General features: G+C 44.2%; 2 protein-coding genes across 36 annotated transcripts in view; one reads left to right on the forward strand and one right to left on the reverse strand.

Moving 5' to 3' along the window:
- Positions 1-20135, forward strand: part of LOC105496360 (zinc fingers and homeoboxes 3) — a 138080-nt gene extending 117945 nt beyond the window's left edge. For 23 of the 34 annotated variants that reach the window (XM_071079322.1, XM_071079318.1, XM_071079323.1 and 20 more), the window contains one exon: positions 15045-15178. Coding sequence is in view for 8 of the 34 variants with exons in the window: in XM_071079327.1 (XP_070935428.1) it covers positions 14296-14312 (17 nt within the window). In the remaining 26 variants the exon portion in view is untranslated. The other 11 variants (XM_071079329.1, XM_071079331.1, XM_024797480.2 and 8 more) reach the window with 4 other exon arrangements.
- Positions 20136-24462: 4327 nt separating this feature from the next.
- LOC105496357 (phospholipase C gamma 1) overlaps positions 24463-27729 on the reverse strand; it is a 38356-nt gene continuing 35089 nt past the window's right edge. Inside the window, exons 26-32 of one of the 2 annotated variants that reach the window (XM_011766694.3) lie at positions 27493-27717; positions 27261-27409; positions 26624-26738; positions 26358-26519; positions 26189-26277; positions 25889-26073; positions 24463-25720 (exon numbers count right to left, since the gene is read on the reverse strand). In XM_011766694.3, the coding sequence (XP_011764996.1) occupies positions 25678-25720; positions 25889-26073; positions 26189-26277; positions 26358-26519; positions 26624-26738; positions 27261-27409; positions 27493-27717 (968 nt within the window). In that variant the 3' untranslated portion in view covers positions 24463-25677. Of the gene's footprint in view, positions 25721-25888; positions 26077-26188; positions 26278-26357; positions 26520-26623; positions 26739-27260; positions 27410-27492; positions 27718-27729 lie in introns of both variants that reach the window. The other variant, XM_011766693.3, reaches the window with a different exon arrangement.

Here is a 27729-nt window from a genome sequence, read left to right on the forward strand (position 1 = left end):
GAAATCCCACAGAATTTCCTGGATGGTGTTCCATTGTTTCCATACAATAGCCAACGATTGTTGTTTGTTTATTTTGGCCTGGCAAATCCCAGCTCCTCCACCTCAGTTGCTTTCTACTTAGGATGTCTTAAAAAGGACAAAATTCTTTTTCTTTCTCTGAATATTTTAAATTCATTTGAACACAACAATTTGAAACATAGTTATGCTGTTATTTCTTTACTCAGTTAAGGAAAAAGAGACTTCCTTGTTGGCCCATAATTTGGTGGGGTGGTGGGGGCAGGGAGTACCACGTCATCCATCGGTTTAGCATTTGCAGAAAGCCTATTCTTCTCGTGTTCACATACTAAGGCAAAATCCGGTTCCACAAAGCCCACAGTGAGAGCAAACACCTGGTGGAGCCTAAAGTCACTAGTCAGCAGTTAGGGTTGGAGTACACAGGGCCACTGGCTCCCTTATGGCCTCCTCCAACTCCAGACATGTTTTCAGTAGGGCAAGAGTACAACAAAACACTCCCCTCCTTTGGGGCCCACAGCTCACAGCCTGCTTTATAAAGTAGCTGGTGGCACACCCTGGAGTCAGAACAACAGGTTTTTACAGCTGGTTTGACCTTTTTATAATGCAGAGTAGGTAGTCTCTCCTGCAAGTCTTGTCCAAGTTGCTAAGTTGGCCATTATGTTATACCCAGCTCTATGCTTCTTGTGATATACTAGTAGGCCAGGGTGTCATGCTCAAGAGAGATGAGGATGTTTGAACAAGTTTATTACAAAAGCTTACATGGAGAATGATGTTATGGAAGATGTTATGGCAGTAGCAGCACCAGGAATCCTTTCCTCCACCAAAACAATTGAACTGGCAGTAAATGTCTCAAGCAACTGTTTTGGGACTCAGAAGTCTAGTTGAACACTTACAACATCCAGGGAAGAGCTTGATAGAGAGGCTTATAAATTTTGATGGGTTTTTTTTTGTTTCACATAGCAGCATCCCCAAGCTCTGCAGTAGGCAACTGTGGAAAATGTTCCTGGTGCAGACTGTTGGTGCCAGGGTGGGCAATAACAACTTTGTCCTCCAAAAGTCAAGTTTTTGTGGCCAGGTGTGGTGGCTCATAACTGTAATCCCAGCACTTTGGGAGGCTGAGGTGGGTGGATCACTTGAGGTCAGGAGTTTGAGATTAGCCTGGCCAACATGGTAAAACCCCGTCTCTATTAAAAATACAAAAATTATCCAGGCATGGTGGTGAGTGCCTATAATCCCAGTTATTTGTGAGGCTGAGGCAAGAGAATCACTTGAACCTGGGAGGCAGAAGTTGCAGTGAGCCAAGATGACACCACTGCGTTCTAGTCTGGGCAACAGAGTGAGGCTCCATCTCAAAAAAACATATATATATATAGTTTTTATGTTTTGATTGCTGATTACTGCATTTAATCACTGAGGGGGCCAGTGCAGAGGCTGATCATTGTCTCAGCTCCCTTGGGCAGAAGGAGCTTTCTAGCCACAAGGGGTTTTAAAGAGACAGTACCTTTTTTTTTCTTTATTCCTCCTTTTGGCAAGCCAGATATTTAAGGAAATCTTAGGTCACTGGTTAACCACAGAGATATCACAACAGAAACTTCACTGACCCCATACCGCAAAGAATACACACTTCACAGAAATAGTTGGAAAAGTCACAAATAGTTGGCTCTAGCCCTCAATAAACAAAAATCAACAATCTCTGAGGCATGAGAGAATTAGATTCTCAGTTACCACAATGTAATACTCATAATGTCCAGTTCTCAACCAAAAATTACAAAACATAAAAAGAAATAGAAAAATATGGTCTATTCACAGGAGAAAAATTGACAGACACCATCCTTGAGGAAGGCCATTGGGATTATTACCCAAAGACATGAAATCATCTATCCTAAGTATGTTCAATGAGCTAAAGGAAACCATGGACAAAGAACTAAAGGAAATCAGGAAAACCGTGCATGAACAAAATGAGAATATCAGTAAAGAGATAGAAATTATAAAAAGGAACCAAACAAATTCTAGAGCTAAAATGTATCATCCCTAAAATGGAAAACATGCTAGAGGGATTCAACAAAGATTTGGGCATGCAAAAGAAGAGAAGAGTGAATTTGAAGAGAAAATAATTGAAATTATCCAAAGGAACAGAAAGAAAAAAATATATAGAAAAAAAACCTGAAAGAGCTGTGGGACATCATCAAACATACTAATATACTCATATATTCATATAGTTATTATATTCATTAGTATATTCATACTAATATACTCATATAGGAATCCCAGAAAAAGAAAAGGGACAGAAAGAATATTTCAAGAAATAATGATAGAAAATTTCCCAAACCTGATGAAAGACATGAATCTACACATCCAAAAAGCTAATAAAATCCAAGCAGGATGAACTCAGGTCCACAAGACACATTAGAATTGTCAAAACCTAAAGACAGGATTTTGAAAGCAAGAGAGAAGCAACTCGTCACATACAAAGAATTTTCGACAAGATTAACAGCCAATTCATCAAAAACCTTGGAAGCCCAAAGGCAGCAAGATGATATATCTCAAGTCGTGAAAGAAAAAAAAAAACCTCTAAACCAAGATTTCTATATGTGGCAAAACTGTCTTTCAAAAATGAAAGAGAAATCCAGACATTTCGAAATAAAATTGAAAGAGTTATTTCTAGTAGACGCGCCCTAGCAGAAATGCTAAAGGGAGTCCTTCAGGCTGAAATGAAAGGATACTGAACAGAAACTTGAAGCCGTAAGAAAAAATAAAGAGCAGTAGTTAAGATAACTTTAGAGGTATATATAAGAGCCAGTACTATTGTACTTTTAGTTTATAACTTTTTCTCTTTGTGCTTTATAATTTAAAAGACAAATTAATTAAAAAATTATAAATCTATATTAATGGGCATAGAATGTAGTAAGATGTAATCTGTGTAATAAAACAAATTAGTGCATTGCAAACAAAACAGAATCAAAACAGTACATTATGGACAAATAAATACAAGAGGAAGTAGTAATGGAATTGAGGAATCAAAAACGTATAAGACAAATGAAAAACAAATAGCCAAATGGCAGAATTAAATCCTTGATCAGTAATCACATTAAATGTAAAGGGATTAAGCTCTTCTATTAAAAAGAAAGATTGGCAGATTGGAGTAAAAAAAATAAAGTGTTTATATGCTGTCTTAAGAGACTCATGTTAGATATAAGGACACAAGGAGGTTGAAAGTAAAAGGATAGAAAAAGATACACCTAGAAAATAGCAACCATATGACAGCTGAGGTGGCTATATTATCACTAGACAAAATAATCTATTTTTTCCTGGAGAAAAAAAATATATATATAGTAAATATATACAATTATATATTCTATATAACTTGCATATGTTATATATAGTTAACATATGCATATGTTATGTATATAAAATATATAATTTAGAATTAGCCAGCCAGACTCAGCTGAGATAATCCCAGTTTTGTTGGCAATATAGAAAGCATTGTAATCAGGAGCCGGTTGAACATATGCCTTCTTCTCTCCATCAGCCCTGATCAGTGTGTTGACTTTGATCACATCAGTGTCATAGAGCTGCTTCACAGCCTGTCTGATCTGGTGCTTTTTGGATTTTAACGTCCGCAGTGAACACAGGTGTATTGTTGTCTTCTGTCTTCTTCATGGCAGACTCAGTGGTCACTGGTCAGTGAGAACTTGATGATGGCATAGTGGTCAAACTTATTTCTCCTGGTAGTGATCTTCTGAGGATACTGAGGCTGCCTTTGGAGTCATAATGTCTTGGGCCACAGGAAGGTGGGTGATGTGTGGATCTTGTTGTTGTTGTTGTTGTTGTTGTTGGCTATGTGGATGCCTTTCAGCACTACCTTCTTGGCCTTCAAAGTCTTCACTTTGGGATCAGCTTTAGGAAAGCCAAGAGCTTCCTTCTTCACCTCCAGCATGCTCTTTTGAAAAAGGCACACAAAATAAACTTTAAATCAAGAAAGGTTACAAAAGACAAAGAAGGATATTATATTGATAAAAGATGTACTACATATCTCTAACAGAGCTCCAGAACATGTGAAACCAAAATGACAGAATTAAAGGGAGAGAGATACAAAAATAGTTGGAGACTTTAATACTCCATGTCCAACAATGGATATAGAAACCAGATAGAAGATCAGTCGGGAAACAGAGGATTTGAACAACACTCTAAGCAAATTAAACCAAATAGACATAAACAGAATACCACCCAACAACAGCAGAATACACAGTCTTCTCAAATTCACATGGAATATTCTCCAGGATAAACCATATGTTAAGCCATGAAACAAGTGTTAATAAATTTTTAAAAACTGAAATTATACAGAGTGCATTTCCAATTTCAGTGGAATGAAACTAGACATTGAAAATAGAAAACTGGAAATACACAAATATGTGGAAATTAGCACACTATTTAAAAACTAGTGGGTCAAAGAAGAAATCATAAGGGAAATTAAAAAATACCTTGAGACAAATGAAAACACAACATACCAGAACTTATGGCACATAGTGAGAGCAATCCTAAGAGGTAAATTTGTAGTAAATGCATACATTAAAAAAGAAGATCTCATGCTGGGTGCAGTGGCTCATGCCTGTAATCCCAGCACTTTGGGAGGCTAAGGTAGGTGGATCACTGGAGGTCAGGAGTTCGAGACCAACCTGGCCAACATAGTAAAACCCTGTCTCTACTAAAAATACAAAAATTAGCTGGGCATGGTGGCAGGTGCCTGTAATCCCAGCTACTAGGGAGGCTGAGACGAGAGAATCATTTGAACCCAGGAGGCGGAGGTTGCAGTGAACTGAGGCCACACCATTGCACTCCAGCCTGCGCAACAAGAGTGAAACTCTGTCTCAAAAAATAAAAAATAAAACTCAGTTGGGCATGGTGGCTTGCACCTATATCCCAGTGCTTTGGGAGACCAAGGCAGGAGAATCACTTGAGGCCAGGAGTTTGAGACCTGCCTGGGTAACAAAGTAAGATGCTGTCTCTGCAAAAAAAGTAAAAAAATAGCCAGGTGTGGTGGCATGTTCTTGTAGTGCCAGCTACTCAGGTGTCTGAGCTGGGAGAATTGTTTACCAGGAGTTTGGGCTTATAGTGAGCTATGCTTGCACCACTGCATTCCAGCCTGGGTGACAATGTGAGACCCCATGTCTTAAACTTTTTTTTTAAAGATCTCGAATCAGTAACCTAAATGTACACTTTACAGAACTAGAAAAGAGCAAACAAAACTCAAAGTTACCAGAAGGAAGGAAATAAAGGTTAGAGCAGAGTTAGAGAATCAATGAAACCAAAAGTTGGTTCTTGAAAAAACAAAACTGACAAACCTTTAAATAAGAATGAAAGAGAAGACTTAAATTAGTAACATCAGAAAGGAAAGAGGGGATGTTACATTTTCACATGAATATATTTTCACAAGAATATAAGAGACTACTATTAACAGTTATGTGCCAATAAATTGGGTAACCTAGATGAAATTCCTAGAAACCCACACTCTCCCAAAATCAACTGATGAAGAAATAGAAAACCAAAATATATCAATAATTGGTAAGAAGATTGAATCTGTTATCAGAAACATTCCAACAGTGAAAAGTCTAGGACCCCTGGTGAATTCTTCCAAATATTGAAAGAAGAATTAACACACCAGTTCTCCTCAAACTCCTCCAAAAATATTAAAGAGGAGTAAATGCTTCTTAACTCATGAGGTCACCATTACCCTGACACCAAAGCAAGACAAGGGCACTACAAGAAAAGAAATCTACAGACTAATATCCCTTATGAATATAGATAAGAAAATCGCCAACAAAATAGCAAGCCAAATTCAGCAGCATACTAAAAGGATTATACCTCACGACCAAGTGGGATTTATCCCTGCAATGCAAGGATTGCCTGGCACATGAATATCAATGTAATACACCACATTAAAAGAATAAAGAGAATAAAACACATCATCCTAATTCAAGCAGAAAGAGCGTCTGACAAGTCAACATGCTTTCATGACGATAAACATTCAATAACTAGGAATATGACAATATGATAAAGACCATATATGAAAAGCCCGCAATTAACATCATACTCAACAGTGGTGAAAGACCAAAAACTTTTCCCCTAAAATCAGGAATGAAATAAAGATGCCCACTTTTGCCACTTCTGTTCAAAACAGTATTGGAAGTTCTAGCCAGAACAGTTAGGCTAAATAAATAAATAAATAAAAGTATCCAAGTTTGAAAGAAGTAAAATGATCTTTGTTCACAGATGACATGGTCATATATGTAGAAACTTGAGGCCGGGTGCAGTGGCTCACGCCTGTAATCTCAGCACTTTGGGAGGCCAAGGCAGGCAGATCACGAGGTCAAGAGATCGAGACCACCCTGGCCAACATGATGAAACCCTGTCTCTACTAAAAATACAAAAATTAGCTGTGCATGGTGGCACATGCCTTTAGTCCCAGCTACTAAGGAGGCTGAGGCAGGAGACTCACTTGAGCCTGGCAGGCGGAGGTTGCAGTGAGCTGAGATCATGCCACTGTACTCCAGCCTGGTGACAGAGTGTGACTCCTTCTCAAAAACAAACAAGCAAAAAACTTGAATCCACACACACAAAAAAGTTAAGAGCTAATAAATAAACTTGGCAATGCTGCAGGATATAAAATCACAAAAAATCAGTTGTATTTAGCTGGGCACAGTGACATAACTGTAGTCCCAGCTACTTGGGATGCTGAGGCAGGAATTCAAGGAGGCCAGCCTGGGTAACATAGTGAGACCCTATCTGTTTAAAAAAATTGGTTGTATTTTTATGCACTTGCAATGAACAATCTGAAAAGAAAATTTTAAAGATGGTATCATTTACAATGGCATCAAAAAGAAAAAGTGCTTAGGAATAAATTTAACCAAGGAGGCAAAAGAAGTATGTCTTGAAAACTACAAAATGTTGCTGTAAAACATTAAAGACGACCTAAATAAATAGAAAGATATCCCATGTTCATGGATTGACATTAAGATGTAGATACAACCCAAAGCCAACTACAGAGTCAATGTAAAATCTATCAAAAGCATAGTCGCATTTTTACAGAAATAAGAAAATCCAGGAAGACCCAACCAAAATGGCTGACTAGAGGCATTTTGTACTCACCTCTTCCATTAAGAACAAAAATAGAGAGTAATCACACTTTGAATAGATTATCCAAGACAGAACACTGGAAATCACAGAAAAGAGACAGGAAACAAGGAAAAAGAAGCAAGGCAGCTTGTTCAGCTGGGATTGGCAGGGAACTGAGAGAGACCCCCCAGCATGAGGAAAAGGTAAGCAAGAGACCCTCAGTGGTCCACATTTCCACCATGAAAGGATTCTGCAGTTCTAGCCATGGGAGAGCTCCTCAGCCCTTGCAGTCCCTGAAATATAACATGGGTGGTGTCAGGAGATAGTTCAATGGCACTACTCCAGAAGGGAGCTTGCACTGGGTCCCCCACACTTCCTGAGAACTAAACAGCTACAGCAAGATGCCATTTAAAGCCCAGTCCCCAAAAGACTGTACACTGTCCTGGAGTCCCTGGGTGCCAGGGCTGAGGTGTAAGAGAACTGCAAACTGTTTTCCCCAGAGCTGAGGTGCAAGTGACTGTGAGTTACTGCAGCTGGGGCCGAAGCACTACAAGGCATATGCTCTTGCTGTTGTGGCTGAGGCACAACCATAGTGCCAGCTACCATAGCAGGGGCTGAGGCACCAGTGCCACTGGAGCTGAGTGAGATGTGAGTGGCACATACATTCCCCACTGGCCAGTAACCCCGTGCTCCCCAATGGAAGGCAGTAGTACAGCACTGCCACTCCCTATCCAAGCATTCTGAAGGTGGCCTAGGGATTGCCCTGCCCCTGCCCACCTTGGTTGGCAGCTGCACACATCAGAGGGAGCCTGAGGATTAGACTGCCCAGCCTAGCTCACTACCATTGGCACCTGAATGCTCTTTTTGGGTGCCTGAGGTTGTTGGGGCTTACCCACCTGGCTACTACTACCTGTATGTACCACTTGTGGGCCTGGAGAATGGGCCGCTCAGCCTGTTGCAGCCACTGCCAACACAAACACATATCACTTGGGACCCAGAGGGTCATTTCAACACTGTCACTGCCATCTCCCATGCCACGCCAGCTGCCCAGGGGCCTGAGAACCTGCCCACATGCCTGGGAACTGCTGCCACTACTGACATCCGAGTAAGCCACCCGAAAGCCCAAGAATCAGCCTGCTTGGACCCACTGACACTGGTGCCATTGTATGCTGCTCTGGGGTCCAAAGACAGACATGCTTAGCCCACTGCTGCTACCACTGGTGCCTGGAGAATGGCTCACCTGGCATTCCAGTCCTTAGCAAAATTTTACCATAGCTTCCACTAATAACTACTGAGCCACTGAGGAAATCACAGATACCACTGAGGCTATTTATAGCCAAAGAAATCATGCAGAGACTACACTACTGCACATACCAAGAATCAAAGCCAAAGTGTCCTACCCAGCCAACACCATAGATACATCTAGGAAAAAGTCCTCCCCTACAAATGGAAATACAGAAAATTGGAAGAAGCAGCTGTTACACTGGATGTGCAGACAGATATCAACATAAGGACACAATAAACATGAAAAAGCAAGGAAATATGACACCTCCAAAGGAACACAATAAATTTCCAGCAGTAGATTCCAATGAAAAATAAACTCACAAAATCCCAGAAAAAGAATTCAAATTTTTGAGTGTAAGGAAGCTCAGTGAGATGTAAGAGAATGTGAAAAAGAAATAACAACTTGGGAAATGAATGATAATTTTTAATTATCAAAGAGATATGTGTCATAAGCAAATTCTGGAACAGAAGACTTCATGAAACAAAGTACAGAATACAATTGAAAGCTTCAACAATATATTAGATCAAGCAGAAAAAAAAAAGTCTTAGAGCTGGAACACAGGTCTTTTGACATAACTCAGAAATAAAAAAGAATAAAGAAAAATGAGCAAAGCCTTTGTGACATATGGGACACAATAAAGCAACTACATATCTAAATTATTGGGATCCCAGAGGGTTAAGAGAAAATGAAAGAGTGAGAAAACCTGTTTAATGAAACAATAGGTGAAAAACTTCCCAAATCTCAAAAGAGATTTAGACATCTAGATATAGGAGGCCCTGATAGCCACTAAACAGATACAGTGCAAAAAGGTTTTCTCCATGGCATATTATAGTCAAACTGTCTAAAGTCAGATGATTCTAAGGACAGCAAGAGAAATGTGTCTAAGCAACTATAAAGGAAGCCCCATCAGACTAACAGTGGATTTCGGCAGAAACCTTACAGATCAGGAGAAAATGAGATGATATATCAACAGGGCTGAAGGGGAAAAAAAGTAAGCCAAGGATACTATGTCTAGCAAAATTACCCTTTGTAAATGAAGGAGAAATAAAGTATTTCCAAGACAAGCAAAAGCTGAGACAATTTATCACCACTAGACTGGCCGTACAAGAAATGCTCACAGGAGTCCTCAACATGGAAGAGAAAGCACAACATTTAACATTATGTAAAACACACGAAAGTATAAAACTCACTGGCAAAGCAAACACACAGATGAGGAAAAGACTCAAATGCTACCACCACAGAAAACCACCAAACTACAATGCCAAACAAAAAGGAACAAAAAATACATAAAACAATTAGAAAACTACAGTATAACAATAATAGAACCTCACATGTCAGTAATCCTTGAGTGGGCATGGTGACTTATGCCTGTAATTCCAGCACTTTGGGAGGCCAAGGTGGGCCGATCACCTGAGGTCAGGAGCTTGAGACCAGCCTGGCCAACATGGTGAAACCCCATCTCTAAAAATACAAAATTAGCCAGGCATGGTGGCACATGCCTGTAATCCCAGCTACTCAGGAGGCTGAGGCAGGAGAATTGCTTGAACCCAGGATGCAGAGGTTGCAGTGAGCTGAGATTGCACCCCTGTGCATCAGCCTGAGCTACAAGAGCGAAACTCTGTCTCAAAAAATTATCATGTGGCATTTGTACCAGAAATGCAAGGATGGTTTAACATACACCATTCAGTAAATGTGGTACATCACATCAACAGAATGAAGAGCAAAAATTGTATGGTTATCTCAATAAACACAATAAAAGCATTTGATAAAATTCAACATGGCTTCATGATAAAAAAAAAAAAAAACCACACACACTCAGAAAACTGCATAGAAAGAAGATAGTAAAGGCCATAAACGATAAACCCACCACTAATATCATATTAAATGGGGAAAAACTGAAAGTACCTCTTCTGAGAACTGGAACATGACAAGGATGCTCACTTTCACCACTCTTATTCAATATAGTACTGGAAGTTCTAGCCAGAGAAATCAGGCAAGAGAAAGAAATAAAAGGCATCCAAATTGGAAAAGAGAAAGTCAAATTGTCCCTTTTTGCAGATGACATGATCTGATACTTAGAAAAACCAAAAAGACTCCACCAAAAATCTCTTATGGCTGATAAGCAAATTCAGCACAGTTGCGGGATATGAAGCTAACATACAAAAATCAGAGTTTCTATACACCAATAATAAAATAGCTGAAAAAGAAATCAAGAAGGTAATCTGATTTACAACAGCTACCAAAAAAATAAATAAATAAATAAATAAATTTAATCAAGTAAGTAAAAGATCTCTGCAAGGAAAACTGTTAAACACTGATGAAAGAAACTGAAGAGGACACAAACAAATGGAAAGACATCCCATGCTTATGGATTGGAAAAATTAATATTAAAATGACCATACTGTCCAAAGCAATCTACAGATTCAATGTAATTGCTATCAAAATACCAATGTAATTTTTTGACAGAAGTAGAAAAAAACCCTAAAATTTGTACAGGACCAAGAAGGAGCTAAAACAGTCAAAGCAATCCTGAGCAAAAAGAACAAAGCTGTAGGCATCACATTACCTGACTTCAAAATATATCACAAGGCTATAGTAACCAAAACAGCATAGTATTGGTATAAAAATACACCCACAGACCAAAGGAAAAGAAAATAGAACCCAGAAATAAAGCCACATATTTACAGCCAGCTGATTTTCAACAAACGTGCCAAGAACATGCAATGAGGAAAGGACATCCTCTTCAATAAATGATGCTGGGAAAATTAGATATCCATAAGCAAAAGAATAAAACTGGACCTGTATCTCTCACCATATACAAAAGTCAACTCAAGACGGATTAAAGATTTAAATATAAGACCTTGAATTATGAAACTACTAGAAGAAAACTTAGGGCAGAACACTTCAGGACATTGGTCTGAGCAAAGATTTTATGGCTAAGACCTGAAAAACATAACTAAAACGAAAATAGACAAAGGGAACTATATTAAACTAAAAATCTTCTGCATAGCAAAGGAAATAATCAACAGAGTACAGAGAAAACATGTTGAGTGGGAGAAAGTATTTGCAAAACTCTTCATCCAACAAAGGACTAATATCTAGATATAAGGAATTCAACAAAAAAAAATATTAAAAAGTGGGCAAAAGGTGGGGCACAGAGGCTAATGCCTATAATCCCAATACTTTGGGAGGCCGAGGTAGGTGGATCACTTGAGCCCAGGAGTTCAAGACCAGCGGGCAACATGATGAAACCCCATCTCTACAAAAAATACAAAAATTAGCTGGGTGTAGTGGCACATACCTGTAGTCCCAGCTACTCAGGAGGCTGAAGTGGGGAGATCACTTGAGCCCAGGAGGTTGAGACTGCAGTGAGATGTGGTTGTGCCACTGCATTCCAGAGCCTGGGTGACAAAGCAAGACCCTGTCTCCAAAAGAAAAGGTGGGGGGGGGTTGGGGGGCAAAAGACATGAATAGATAATTTGCAAAAGAAGACATATACATGGCCAATAGGTATATTAAGAAATGCTCAACATCACAAAAGGGAAATACAAATCAAAACTACAATGAGATATTTTATCCCAGTTAGAATGACTATTATTAAAAAGACAAAAAATAATAGAACTGGAGGTCATGTTCATTGGAATATCCCAGGCACAGAAAGACAAATACATGTTCTTACTCATACGTGGCAGCTAAAACACTTGATTTCATGGAGATAGAGAATAGAATGATAGATAGCACAGGCTGGGAAGGGTGTGAGAGTAGAAGGGGGAAATGAAGAAAGGTTGATAAATGGGTATAGACTTATAGTAGATAGAAGAAACAAATGTTAGTTTAATAGCTAATGTTAAATAGCAGACTAGCGTGACTATGGTTAGCAACAACATTTTGTATATTTCAAAGTAGCTAGAAGAGAGGACTTGAAATGTTACCAACACATAGAAATAATAAATACTAAGGTGATGGGTACCCTAAATATGCTGACTTGATCATCACACATTCTGTGCATGTAAAAAATATTCACATGTACCCCATAAATATGTAAACTATCAATTAGAAAAATCCATCCTAAAGTTTATATAGAATCTCAGGGGACCCCAAATAGACAAAACAAATTGAGAAAAAACAAAGTTGAAGGAGTCACACTTACTTGATTTCAAATTGTACTACAAAGCTACAGTAATCAAAACAGTGTGGTACTGGCATAAGGAGAGACATAGAACCAATGGAATAAAATAAAAAGCCCAGAAATCCCCACGTAATGGTCAATTGATTTTTGACAAGGGCGCAAAGACCATTCAATGGGAAAAGAGTCTTTTCACCAAAAGATGCTGGGAAAACTAGATATCTACATGCAAAAGAATGAAATTGTACTCTTACCTTGTACTATATACAGAAATTTACTTAAAATAGGTCAAAGAACTAAACAAAAAAGCTAAAGCTATAAAATGCTTAGAAGAAAGAAAACAGAATCCTTCCAGATTTTTGATTAGTCAATTATTACCTTTTTTTTTTTTTTTTTTTTTTGAGACAGGATCTTGCTCTGTTGCCCAGGCTGGAGTGGTACAATCAAAGCTACTGCAGCTTCAGACTCCTGGGCTCAAGCAGTCATCCCACCTCAGCCTCTTGAGTAGCTAGGATTATAAGTGTGCACACCTGGCTAATTTTATTACTATTTTGTGTGTGTGTGGACAGGATCTCACTATGTTGCCCAGGCTGGTCTTCAACTCCTGACTTCAAGCAATTCTCCCCAGCCTCCCAAAGTGCTGAGATTACAGGCACAAGCTACCCCGTCTGGCCAGGCAATGATTTTGTATGTATGACACCCAAGGCATAGGCAACAAAAGAAAAAAAATAGATAATTTGGATTATGTCAATATCTAAAAATTTTGTGTTTCAAAGAACACTGTTAAAAGAAGGAAAAGAACCCATAGAATGGGAGAAAATAACTGAAAATCATACATCTGATAAGAGATTTATATTCAGAATATGTATAGAACTCCTAAAACTGAACAACAAAACCAATTCAAAAATGGGCAAATGATTTAAATAGACATTTCTCATAGGAAAATATACAAATGGCCAGTAAGTACATGAAAAGACAAAACATTAGGCATTAGGGAAATGCAAATAAAAACCACAGTGTGATACCACTTCACACTTAAGATGGCTGTTACACACACACACTCAGAGAAAACAATGTGTTGGGAGGATGTGGAGAAACTGGATCCCTTGTGCATTGCTGGTGGGAATATAAAATGGTACAGCCCCTTGGGAAACAACTTTGTGGTTCTTTAAGAAGGTGAATATAGAATATTACCATATGATCCAGCAATTTCACTCCTAGGTATACACCCCAAGGACTGAAAACAGGGACTCACATATGCATGTACACCAGTGTTCTTAGTGGCATTATTCACAGTAGCCAAAAGGTGGAAACAACTCAAGTACTTACCACCAGATGAATAAACAAAATGTGGCATGTATACATACAGTAGGGTATTATTCAGCCAAAAGAAGAATAAAATTCTGATACATCCTACAACATGGATGGACCTTGAAAACATTTTTGCTAAGTGAAATGTCAAGACACAAAAAGACAAATATTGTACCATTCAGCTTACATGAGGTATCTAGAACAGGTAAATTCATAGAGATAGAAGGTAGAATAGAGGTTACCAGGGGCTATGGGGAGGAGGACATGGGGAGTTACTGTTTAATGGATATATAATTTCTGTTTAGGATGATGAAAAATTTCTGGAAATAGAATGATGGTTTCATGACATTGTAAATATACTTAATGCTACTGAATTGTACACTTAAAATTGTTGTAATGGTAAATTTTATGTTATTTATATTTTACCATGGTTTTTTTCTTAAAGTCAACATGGAAATGTGATGAGTGGATTTGAATCACAAGCATTGGCTCCCCTCAGCTACTAAATCCAACACAAAGTGACATGTTGCTGTCCTTTGTGGGACAGAACAGGAATGGCAGGGGGTGGCCATGCCATTGGCATTGTCCTCTTCTGTCTGAGACAGGTAACTTGGGTCCAGGAAGGGCTGGTCTGTTTGTCTGTGCCTGGTTTCTCATGGCAGCTGCAATTAAGGACCACTTCTGTATGAATCACAGATGATGGACCTCTCTGACATCAGCCTTACCTTGACTTTGACTTTAGGGTTGAAGTGAAGACATAAGTAGAATACATATCAGAACTAGACCCAGCTGCTGTTATATTGGAACAGTATGTTCTGGAGAGCCTGGAAGGAGAGGGCAGGATGAAGCATTTTAGGACAGGACTCCAGAGACATGGTGGTGGCGGAAGCCTGGGGAGCTAGGGGGATTTAGTGGGCCTGGAGAGGCCAAACCGCTGCTCCAGCTGCTAGGCCTAGGGTTTAGCGGGGTCTGTCAGAGTCTGATGGCCTTACAAGGTTGAGCCAGCATCCTGTCCTTAACCCACATTCCCTCAGGCTGGAGGGTGGGGGAGTGGGTGGCAGAAGGGCATTGCTCATGGAATTAAGACATCCTCAAAGCCAGTGACGCCACCCTGGTATAGCAAGGACCAGGCCGCCCTGGGGGCTACACAGGTGGCAGCTGCTGTGGAGTGACAGACATGTGTTTTCTTCTCAGAAACAGACTGAATTTGATCTGATTAATGTGAAGGACTGGCCAGTCTGGGAAACCGCCTGCCACGTGGAAGAGCCAAGCCCGACTCTCTGCTGGCACATGCTGTTCCCATGCCTGGTTGCTGAGCACCTGGGAGAGCTTCCGGAGTCCTCGCAGACAGCCCAGAGCCTGCCGCTACCCTCGGCCTGTCCACCACGAAGCAAGCAGCAAGCAAGATGGGGTTCTCATTAGTTCTTCCTCCCACAACGTAGGACCTTTCCTTTACCTTCCAATGGATAAAATAGTTCAGATTTCATAGTCATATTCATAGACACAGAATCAAGCTTTTAACATATACATCCACCTCTATATGTTAAATAAAACATCAGATTATCAACACTGTCATTACGTAGAAACTTTGGTTAGCCAAGCAGTGCATTGTCATTTATGTCATCTCTAAAAATGACCTGTGTCTGTTCTCTGGGGATTGCTGGGTCACAGATGCCCCTCACCTTCCACAGTCAGGCAGGGAAGTTATAGACACAAAGCTACATCTGGAATCCCTTTGTGCCCCCTTTGTGTTCCTCAAGGAAGCAGTACCTTTGAAGAGATCTCTGCTGCATTAAATGGTGACTGGCTACCTTTCATGCCAGGCTTGCTTTGCCTGTGGGCTACTCAGAACCTGCTGTAACCCTCAGCTCAAAAAATGGACTGGTAATGTGAGTAGTGTTGGATGCTTTACTGCTCTCTTTAGTTGTTACCGTAATCCTGCTTTTTCATGGGAGTTTGAATCGTGGACCATAACTTTTCAGTTATCAGATCAACTAAAGAAACATTTGTTGTTAAGCCTAATGTGCTGACCTATGTGCCTGCATCTTTTTTAAATCTAGACATGTTTGGAGTGAGAGAAATATGGAAAAAAGAAATGGGGTAGGGATGTAAGTGGAAGTCTGTAGCCACAGCCTGTAGATTTGACCACTGCAGTTTTCAGAGCCCTTTCTCCACACTCGTTTCAGAGCCTCCTGTGGTTTGGGAAGGAATAACACACTGGCCCATTAGTAAGGGTGAAGGCTGGAGGGATTTGTTGACTTCTTGGAATTATCAGAGGTAGGGTGGTCTTTAGCACAAAGACTTGCATGAGGGATCCCTGGCAGAACACCCAGAATGCCCCTGGCTTCCACGCCGGTCTGGCTGGTGTGCTGGATGCACGCCCGAGGGTGCTGGGCATCACTGGTCCTTGTGAGGATGCTTTTAAAGTTCTATATTTATATCCCCAAACTTGGAAACAAGAACTCTACTTTAGCCTAACCCTCATGTCCTTTTTTGAATTGAGAAAATTACAGGAAAGGGTACCTTTGAAAATTAGAAAACTTGCTTACAGAGCTGTACTAAATGGTAAATCCTCCATTTCCCCAAGACCGGTTGCTCTGAGAGTAGCTGGTAAAGAGGGGCAAGCTAAAGATCTGTCCACCTGTAGCTCCACTCACGTCTTAGAAACCACCTGCTTCCCAGAGTGCCAAGCCACCAGGCTTCATGGGCACAGACGCCTCCTGGGCTGGACTGGGTGACAGTGCTAGAAGATCCCAGAGAGAGGGCAAGAAGCACTGGTGGTGGTTCAGGGACCGTCCTTCTCCCTCACCCAGGGAACTGGACCTGGCAGGGCACCGTGCTCTTGTGGCTCCAAGGACAAGCGTGGCGGTGGCCCCTCTGCCTTCCAGGAGAGGGCTGGCTGTGGAAACGAAAATCGTGTTCTTCTAAAGTGTCATCTTTTGCCCTCCCTGTCCCAATAGGGACCACATCTTATTTGTCTCAAACAGGGACTTGTGAATACTTGGCAAGTTTCGCAGCCTACTTTTGTATTCTTAATTTGGGGAGTGAAGATGTTTGGTCTCAAAAACCTTTGAGGAATTGCTAAGAATGGCGAGTGATTGCTTTCCTTCAGAGAACAGACACTTGGAATTTCTCCTTTTAGTGTTTATATACATGCAGATTAATTTATACACACACACACACACACACACACAGTATAAATACTCATTTGATTCTTGTAAAACGTGCATCTGGCGTGTGCAGTTGAGAAACTTGGTGGCACATGGGTATTGGGGAAGTAGCCTGTGTTGGAGGGACACCAGTGCACTAGGCGTCTGGGGTGGCCCAGGCCGAAGCCATCTCCAGTGTCTGAGAAACCACCCAGTGCCTCACCTCCAGATCCTGCTGGTGTCACCTCCAGAGACCTGCATGCACTGGCTGAAGTTGGTCTATGGAGAGGATTTTCTTGGTTACTTGTATTCACAGTTAACTTACAACCCAAACAGCAAAACACAGTTGGTGGACAAGTTCATGCAGGACCTAGAGTGACCCAGCCATGGGCACTAGCTCATCTTTCAGGTGGAAAAGTACAGTGCTGCCTGCCCTGGTATGTTTTTCTTACAGATGTTAGCCCTGCCCAACAGCCAGGGCTACACCACAAAAGGCAAGAATGCCCATGTTAAGGAGCCCAGCAGTCTGGACAGATCCTTCTTCCTCTGCTCTTGGATGAGAGTAAGTGAGTATGGTCTGGAACTTATCCTTGAAAGGTGATCAAAAGCGATGATGAGGGAGGCAGTCACCACGCAGGTGCTTAAAGGGACGTTGTAGGAGGTACTCAAAGGTTTGGGGGCAAAACCCTGAATGCAGCCAATCGTGCATAGAGACACACCCACGCTAGCCCAGTGGCAGTGGGGGATGTGGGATGGCAGCAGCCAGGTATGTAGCCCTGTCACAGGACAGCTCATTGTGGTTTTGCACACTGCCAAAGGGTTAACTTTTGTTGTTGCCTTCAGTAGAAGGCATTTGTGGGCTGCAGAGTTGAGAGGTGGGTGAGGTTAGTCTCTCCTGAAGAAAAAGCCTATAAAAAGTGGCTAATCTTATCCGTTTTCTCTGTATGCAGTTGGAGTCGTCAGAGATAGTAAAATCATCTTTTATTGTTTTTTTGTTGTTGCTGATGTCCTGTACCTGTTTGTTTTTTACATGGGGTTGTAGATCCAGTTCTCATAGGTGAACCAGATCATCATTCTGATAAAGGAAATTTAAATTTGATACATGTGCTTTGTATATTTTGATTACTTGTTTTCGTTTTTGACTATAAAGGAGCTTTTTTTATTTTGGGAGGGGAGGAGTATCATTTCTGAGAATCTTGGGTTCCTGAAAATGCCCTAGTTGGATGGCTTGCCAGGGCCTTGAGGTCTGGCAGTGATTGTACAACTTAAAGCTCCTTTCTCTTGGCTGAGTGGCAGGCGGCTGTTCAGGTGGACCAAAGCACCTTGACACAAGGACTCCACACTCTGCTCTCTAGTAGCACAAGGAGGAAGTTGGACAGAACACTGGGTAGTGCCTTGTGGGCTCCCACATGTACTAGTGGTCTCATCTCCAGCTGGCCTTGGGAGGCTGTCCCACCAGGAAATTTGTGTATTCTCCAGCCTGAGGTGTGGCCCTTGTGGGTTTTATCCTGCTCAGTCAGTGGCCTAGTGGCAGGTGCTGTGTTCTCTCTCTCTCCCTCCTGGCTCTGGGACATCTGTCCCTGGCTGCCTTTATAGAGAAAGGACACTGGCCTTTCTGGTTGGACGCTCTGTGGATGCTCTCTGCTTGCGCCTCATAGTCTCTGGTCTTGTCTCTTCTTGGACCAGTATCCTCAGATTGGTGCAGCTTTTTCAGTTCAGATATCACACCCCAAGTGGATAAAGGCAACTTGCAGGAGAGGAGAGCCAGCCAAGAAGAACATTTTAAAACCAAACCTAGTTTGGGATTTTCCTAAAGTCATGTCCTCTTTTTTCTTGCTCAGAGTTTACCTGGAAGATTTCACCAGTTTGACTCACCATTTGCAGAAGACGTGCTTTTGTATTAAGCTTAAATTTTCACATATCACATCCATTCTCAAGGTAGTTACATGCTGGAGAAGAAAAATCCTCTAGACACATGAAGGCCCACATAGTCAACTCTTCCAGGGCAAAGCCAGCAGCCCACCCAGGTCAAGTAGCCAGCAGGGCTCAGTTCCCCACACTCCAGACATGGACCCTCCCCTTCAGGGTCTCTTGACCCAGCTTCCTTCTCTCCTTTTCCCTGAGAGCACAGACCTCTCTCACTCAGCCAGCCTGCCCAGACCACAGAGGGCCATTCCCACGTAGCCTGGGGAGTACTTCATCTCAGAAAAGCTCCAATGTCTGAGCAAGCAGGGAGTTGTGGAGCTCAAGCCTTTCTCCTGTGCTCAAGTCCCTTCCCCAAGCAAGGCTTCAACCTAATCTACTCGCCATGTAGTTTTCTCTGGCCATTTAAATGGGGCAGGGACATGGTTGGGCCATGCCACATCAGGGCTGGTGAGGCAACCAGTTTTGATTTTGACAGAGTGGCTGGATGAAACGTGGCAATCAAGGTGCTGCTTGGTTTGCTCTGAGTGCAAATGGAACCAACAGGTTTCTGCTGCAATCTGTGTGTTCCCAGTGCCAGGTGACACCAGGAAGGGTGGGGCAGGGCTAAGTTGTCTCTGAATTCACTGAGCATCTGCACTTAGTTGTGAAGTTAATGGGAGTACATAGAGTATCTGGTCTTGGAGAGGGGTTGAGAGCCTCCTTTTTGGTTCTTCATTCCTGAGCTCTTGCCTACCCACAAATCTGACCTCTTTGAATGGGGGCTCAGTCCTTCATCAGACTGAAGATATGACAGAGAAGTTTCTATTTAGCCCTAGATCCAGCAGGAGTCATCCATTCTAACTGCCCTGAAGTCTAGAGCAGGGGAGGGAACCCAGAGGCTGGGGATGAGACTAGGCAGCCCCTGGTTATCACAGGGACAAGGACAGGGAAAAGCACCCCCTTCCTCAGTTTTGCAAGTCCTGTCTTTGGGTTCACAGGACTTTGAGGATGGTGAAGAACATAGTTACTAGCCTGTCGTTCCTGGTCCCAAGCTTCCACAGCCCTCAGAACCTGGCTTCTGTGGCTGCTCTGGCAGGTGCCGAGCAAAGGGAGAAGGGAGGAAGGCAGCTGCTCTGGTGGGGACTCTAGGCACCTTCCCTGCTGTCCACTTGGATAGGTGGTGAGCCCCAGGGTACTGAGAGGAGCCTGAGCATTCACCTGCCATTAGTGCCTCTTCCTTCAGGAGACTGGCTTGAAATGTGTGTGTGTGTGTGTGTGCGCGCGCGCGCGTGCACGCACACACACAGATGAGCACCTGTGTTAATGAATAGTTTTTCCTGGTTAATACTTTTTAACTTCTGTTCCTTTCCATAAGTGGATGATTCAAAATTAATGTGACTTGGCCAGGCGCAGTGGGATTACAGGATCACACCTGTAATCCCAGCACTTTGGGAGGCCGAGGCGGGCAGAACACCTGAGGTCAGGAGTTCAAGACCAGCCTGTCCAGCATGGTGAAACCCCGTTTCTATTAAATATACAAAAATTAGCCTGCCGTGGTGGCGGGTGCCTGTAATCCCAGCTACTCAGGATGCTGAGGCAGGAGAATCGCTTGAACCCGGGAGGCAGAGGTTACAGTGAGCTGAGATCGCGCCACTGCACTCCAGCCTGGGTGACAAAGCGAGACTCCATCTCAAAAAGAAAAAAGATTAATGTGACTGGAGTTAAAGGTGAAATGTCAGGTTGTTTAGTCACTGAATTCAGAGAGCTACAAGTGCTTGGTCTTTCCCAAGAGTCAAACCCGAGTAGAAATACATTTAAAAGAAAAATCTACCACATGGTACCTATGAATCCTGTAATTTGTTTAGGGAGATCTTGTCGCTCATCCCTGGTTCCTGCCCATACAGTTTTGTCTCATTCTTGCAGTTTGCTTGAAACAGGGCCAGAGCCCCACATGAGACTGTCAGCAGGAGTGAGGAGCGGGTGCTGGCCCCAGCAGGGACCCAGCACAGCAACCGGGTTGTTCCCTGTTAGACTGGGTCAGGGCCGGGGGAGAAGCAGTCACCCCTGTGTAGAGGGTTCCCGCTGCGCTTCTGAGCAGTTGCTTTGTTCAGAAGTGTTAGGAGGGTCAGATTGTGCCATAATTGTTATTAAAGAGAAAACACGCCCACCTTCTTCTCTCCCCTGCTGGCCATTGTTCATTGAGTTTTACTGAGCGCAGCCTTTGTGGAAGTCAGGGAGGTTGCCAAAGGCCTGTAGATGCCTCCTGACAAGGTCTTGATTCCTGGTTTTCTAGCACCCATTTGCATTTTAGTCTTCAGCACAAAGCCTTGTTCCCTGTGTAAGACTGGGGAGTGACTGTTGAGCAGTCTGCTGTCAGGAGAGATGGCTGAAAAGGTGATCATCTTGGTGCTAAAAAAGAGGCAACTGCCCTGTTTTTGTTTGTTCTGAGGCACAATGAAACTTTAGCCAAACTCTGCAAGAGGGTCCCCTCTCCTGTCATGGCCAGGTGAGCGACCAAACCAAGAAAACGGCACACTCTTATCACTGAAGCCTCAGTAGAATGGGAATTCTTTACCCTGGGTAAATGTTTTAACAAAAAAATGAACCCACCTTTGGTTTGGACTGTGGTCGTGCCAAGGCAGGAGTGGGGTTTCCCTCTTGGGGCTGAATCTCCAGGCCTCATGAGGTCCCCTGTGGGGATGCTGCTATTTCTAAGATGCAAATTGCACATTTCCTAGATTTTGTATCTGGATTTGGATAAGGGAGGGGAACAGGGACAAATTGCTTGTACAATTTGAAATGGGCCTCAATGGTACTTCAAACCTTTTGATTATTCCTAAATAAAAACATAAATATATTTCACATCTGCTGACTTATTTTGTGGGGGAGTCAGGAAAAAAGCCAAAAACATTTCACTTCTTCTTGCCCACTTCTGTGGATCTTAAACTCCAGTGGATGGGTGGGGCAGTTTCCCTCAGCTCACTAGAGAAGTTCCAACTCACTGTCTTCTGCACTGCCGAGTTCACTGCACTGGCTTCTACATGAGAAAACGGGTATGTTAGAAATCATGCTAAATAAACAAAGGCAAACAGTCAAACCTGGTGTCATCTGGTGAGAGGACACTAGCGAGTTTTTTCTGTTCCTGTGAGTGCTGAAAAGCAGAGCCTGTCATTTGCTGGAGCGGGCTTGGGTGTTAGTGAATATGCATAAGGACCCAGGGCCTTCTGGAGGAACAAAACTGAAGCCCATACTTTTAAGACCCAAAGCCATTGAATTTTGTTGGGGTGGCCCTGAAGGCCTGGGGCAGAAGGAAAAAGGGTCCTTTAAAATGAAATCACCTACAGTGGAGCCAGGCGGTGATTCTGGACACCAGAATAGGAGTCCAGCTTATGTCATGGGGAAGCAGTGTGTGTTGAATCCCAAAAGCCAGGTCCTTGGAAACTAGACCAAACTGGCATGCAACTGGCAGAGCTAATCAGCTGAATGCCATAGTGGGTAGACTCAGGCAGTGACTCACTTGGGACACTGTGGGTGGAATTCACAGAACGGCCAGCCCAGGGGGTTGTTGTGGGGTTCCTCCAGGCAGAGAACAGAATGCCTAGGTTTGACCCCTAAGCACAGGTCCCCTGGGAATTTAGTACCGAAGTACCCAGAGAAGACAGGAGTCGCAGGCTGAGACTGTGCTTGATCCATTTAATTAAAATGTGAAGAAGGCACGATCTTTTCATTCACCGAGTTAGTCTGGTGGGATAACCTAAACCTACTTGCTTTCTACCCACCCTCAACAGAACTCATATGGTGAGTGATGGGCTCAAGTTGAAAGACAAGTTTCTAGGTCCAGGCCCAGCTCTCAGGTGATGTTCAAGATGTGCTTGGTCAGGAGGGAGACCCCTGCCTTTTCTGCTCATGGCCATAGATACTCAACTGAGGTCAGAAACTGCTCCTGCCATCTTCCCGCAGGGCAGCCTTTTTCCTGTGGCAGGGGGCAGAATGCCCCTGACCTTGTAGGCTCTGCCCTGTATGTGTACATGTCTGCTGGGCCAAAGCTGTTGAAAGTGAAGGTCTGTCACTTTGAACCCAGTCTACTTGTCTCTGGTCTGTCAGCCAGAAAGTTCTACCGGTGATGACAGGAGAGCAAGGAGCCTGCAAGGGAGCCCATCTGCCTTTTGGTACCAACTTCCCTCTCTCAGCCCTGCCTGCTCTTTTAGTTTGCCCTGCCAAAATCAGTGTTTTTCAACCCTCTTACTCATTTATTAAATCATTAAATCACCTTGGGAGGTTTGGAACAATACCTATGCTAAGGCCCTGGGTACCAGCATTTTTCAGACGCTCCCCAGGTGGTGCTAATGTGCTGTTAGGGTTGAGACTCCACAGGTCATAAACCTGAGCTATCGCACTGTAGGGACACGGCCTACAAGCAAGCATGGGACGGGGCAAACAACTCCTGATGCCAAAGCATTTGGCCCCAAGTAAGGGTCTTCCCCACCAACACTCCGCCTTCTAGGTCAATCAACGTTTGTCAGGTCTGGAGGAATCTTGAAGTGAAAATGATCTTTAAATTTGCTTGAGAGTTGGCACGTTTTCCACTAGGAAGAACAATCAAAACATTTGCAGTGAGAGGCAAAAAGGCAATGTCTTACAGAGCCCAAGAGAGGTGAGTCTCAGGTCTACAAAGCTGCCTTAAGAAAGGCAGAGCTGTCCGTTCCCCAGGTTGTGTTCCAGAAAGACACTTGTTTAGCAAATAGAGATATGTATTGATGAAAATTAAAAGGGTCAACACCAACAGGCCAAGGATGTCCTAACCAACGCAGATAGGCCCTAACAGAAGGGCCTACACAGTCCTCTTCCTTCTCTGATAGGAAACCTTCCTCTCCAGGCCATAAACATCTAGAGAGGAAACATGGATCGTGAGGGCCCAGGTGAATTCCCACCCACCTTCTTGTGTATGGGAAAAAGCCACCCTCCTCTCTATGAGCTGGGACTGTGAAGCTATAGAAGAAAGTCACACAAGAACCTGAGCACTATCGCTGTTTGATAGTAGCATGTTCATGTCATCCATGGAACCGGATCTATCTAAAATTTTTTGTGTGGCATCATTTTTGTTCCATCCCAGCACAGCCCACTATGAAAACAGAACCTCAGGAAGAGAAGGGCCTTTCAACTGTGTTCTGGGCACAGAGATTTCAGCTGCCAAGTCCTGGAGACAACCAAATGGCACCTGGCAGTGTTAACTGAATGCAGTATTTTTGGAAGGCAAGGTTTCTGTGGCACTGGAAAGGGGCTCTGGTTGTTTCCGGCTCACCACCAAAGCTGGCTGGCCACAAAGAACCCAGGCAGGATGTACTCTGCTCAGACACACCCTCAGAGGATGGGCAGGAGAGAGTGGACCCACAACAACAACTGTTAGCCCAAAGGAGGGAAGGGCTGCTTAACCTGAGAAGGTTCCAGAAACTTCCCACCTGCTTCTATTGCAGAACCATCCAGCGATTGTTTCTACTGAGCATGTCCCCGTGCAAAAGGCTTTCCTGAGCCCCCCAAAGAGCATACAAGTCAAAGGAAAAAGGACATGAGGATGATTTATTTGGCAGTCAGATCTTAAGAGGGCAGCAGAACTAGCAAATGGCCAACCCTGAGCCCAAATGTGGGCAGTAGGTTTGTGTGTGCTGAATGCTGGCTATGCTATGAGGCACCTTTGCGCCCACGGGCCTGGACCCCGGCCTCTGTCCTGAGGTGCGGGCTGCCTTTTTAACCTTCCCATCTCCATCCCTGGATCTTTTTTACCGGTTAGAAGCTGCAATAAGGATGGCAGCTTCATTCAGCACCCAACTGCCTGTACTCCACCCACCCAGGAGGCAGGCAACTCCTCAATCGCTTTTTCATTCCTCAGGGAAAGCATATTGAGTCTTCGACTTAAAAACAACCTCACCAAAATAGGCTCTGCTATTTCTTCTCTTTCCCCCACCCCCCGCCCCCCATTCCTGACAGTGCTTTAACATCACAAACTAAGCCCTCTCAACACAGCAGGCAGCCCACCTGCGACTCTCCTCTCCAAGGCTCTACTCCAAGGTTTCCCTACAAGGGTGAGGAGCAGGAGGAGTAAATAACTTAGTTACAATACCATTGAGAAGAAAAATAATACTGCTATTTTTAACATGATCCCCTGTATCTTTCAGGCTGGGTCATGTTCCCAGCCATGGGCAATGTGCCCTTGTGCTGTGTCCTCCTCCTCAGGCAGGGCAGAACCCTTCTCCATGCAGGCCCTACATTCCTCTACCCTGGCTCCAGGGCCAAACTGCAGGGGCATCTAGCCTCTCACCCTGCCCAGCTGTGGTTTTAAAGCTACAGGACAATGTAAACTTTGTTTCCCTGGCCCAGCAAGGCTCCTCCTCCTCCTCCACTCTTAGGAATGTCAGTAGCTCCTTGGAGTCTCCTGTGCCACTGGCTGAGGCAGCCTCTCTCTCCAAGGGGCTTCGGCCATGGTCCTGGCCCCACAAGATGGAAGGATCCATCTCCAGAAGTCAGGGCCAGATGTGTGTGCTTAATGCGAAACACAGTACAGTTTTTGCCTTCATCCAGAGCTGGGACATGGAGGCCCAAAACAGTAATACATCTCATTAATGGCTTGGTTTCTGTCTAGCATTCACTGCTGGAATCCAGGCTCCAGGCTGCGAAACCCAGAAGGCCGCCACAGGGGGCTGCTTCCAAAGAACCCAGTTCGCGGCATTCTACAAGGCGCACAGCACCTGCTGCTCTCCAACGAGGCTAGGGTACAACTAGAGGCGGTTGTCTCCATTGACCCGAGTCCTTCTTGGGGCCCTGGACAGAAGAGAAGAGTGTCCTTACTGGCAGGCAGGGCCTTGTAGCCCAATCGGGCAGCCCAAAGCCAGACAATATTACAACTTTTCTACCCAGGAGAAAGAAACACTGAAGAAGTAGGACCTAGCCACTGCCTTCCTGGCTCTGGCACCCCTCCATCTCCCTCACCTTCGTTCTCGACTGTCAAAATGGTCTGCAAGATGCTCCTGGGAGACGCGGAAGTCCTCAAATGGCTGCTGGTAGCGGGATTCAAAGGAGCCTTCCCGGGCTCGGCCGTGGAACAGCTGGCCTGAGGCATCTGAGCCCCGCTCCCGCAGGGACGTACCACTGAAGGGACTGAGGTCACCATTCTCCTGCTTCAACGAAGGCAGGTGCACAAGAGGGTCACTGACTCCTCTGCACTTCACGAGGCTGCTGTCTGGCTCTCCTCCCACCCACCCCATGCCAGCCCACCCCTGCTGCAGATACCTTGGCAGGGAAAATGTCAATCTTGATCAGCAGGGAGGCCAACTCCAGGTCCTCACTGTAGTTGTTCTTCAAAGGCACTGCTCTGTATCCTAGGAGGAGGAAAAGCCTGGCCCTCAGCCCACCCTGCCAGCAAGACTACAGGGGCACTGCCTCCAGGAATGGTCCTCACCTGTCTTCAGGCCTTTTACCGGGAAAGTAGCCTGAGCCAGGAAATTCTGGTCACTAAACATGTCTTCCTCATACACCACAAAGCGCAGAAAGGCAAATTCAGGGTTACTGATCTGGAAGTGGAAGGGCTTGGCCGGCCATACAGGGTTGAGTCCATTGTCCACTATGAAGGCAACGACAAAAGGCTTCAGGTCATCCTGGGAGAGGATGGGATGACTGGTGGGGAGGGGCTTGCAGTGCCCCAGGAGAATGGGAAGACAGACTGACCCACAAACTCTGTCTTCTGCTTGGTGCTGTCATACTCAGCTCCAGCCACCTCAATCTCCACAAAAGGGCACACAATGCCTCGGCCATTCTTTGGCAAATGTCGGGCACCCAGCACCTGTAGGCAGACAGAAGGGCCTGGGATTGTCCTTCCTGCTCCCTCCAATCCCTGACTGCGGAGGCTCAGGCAGGATTTGTGAAGTGGAGGCAGTGCGCCCTCTGCTGGGCCCCCAGGACACTGCCCATGGAGTCTCTCACGACACTGGGGACCCTAAGCTGTCCAGAGCAGCTGCTGCCCATAGTTTATTTGAAGTCTGAGCTTTAGGCAAAATTTCCGTGTGAGTTTTGCAATCCACTTCATGTTAAATCCGTGTCTATTTTAACACAGAAATCTTTTAAATGACCTCCCCTTAGGGGAAAAAAAGATCTCATCAGAACAAGTCACCCCATGGCTCTGCACGTCCTAGACGGATAGAGTGAGTGCACGCTATCTTCACCCCTTCAAAGACTCTGCTCAGGCCCCATCCACCCTGACCACCTTGATGCCTGAAAATGCCCACTTTTGGGGAACTCAACATAAACAGACTCCAACGGCAAGCAGCCCCTTTCCCATCCTGAAGCCCAGATGAGCAGCACCCACCTCAACAGAGATGGCACATGGCTCCAGCCCGCGGAGGCTGCTCTTGTCAAAGGGGTCGAAGGCCTCATCCCGCATGGTGCTTGGCTGCAGCACGTAGCCACAGTGCCTGCCCGTCATGAAGAGAGCCTGGTTCATCTGCATAGGCTTGTCTGGAAGAGGCAGGTTATGGTGTATTCCAGTCCAGCTGCCCCACAGTACCCCTCCCCACCCTCCTCACAGGGGACCTCCTCACCAGGGGTCTGGAAGTTGAGGGCCACCAGCTGACTGCCACAGATCCACATGGGCAAAGGATCGTAGTTGGAGGAATCCAGTCGCTGGCCCTTAGGGTAGATGCGGGAGAGCTGCAGTCGATTGTACTGAAGGAACTTCTTGCCTTTGGCCTTGTTCACGTATTTCTCAGCCTTGGTTTCCGGGAAGGATGACATGTCCCGGTAGCAAGCACGTTCTGTGCCAATCTCTGGGCCAAACA

Source organism: Macaca nemestrina, chromosome 15 (assembly GCF_043159975.1).
Source record: "Macaca nemestrina isolate mMacNem1 chromosome 15, mMacNem.hap1, whole genome shotgun sequence".
NCBI lineage: Eukaryota > Metazoa > Chordata > Mammalia > Primates > Cercopithecidae > Macaca > Macaca nemestrina.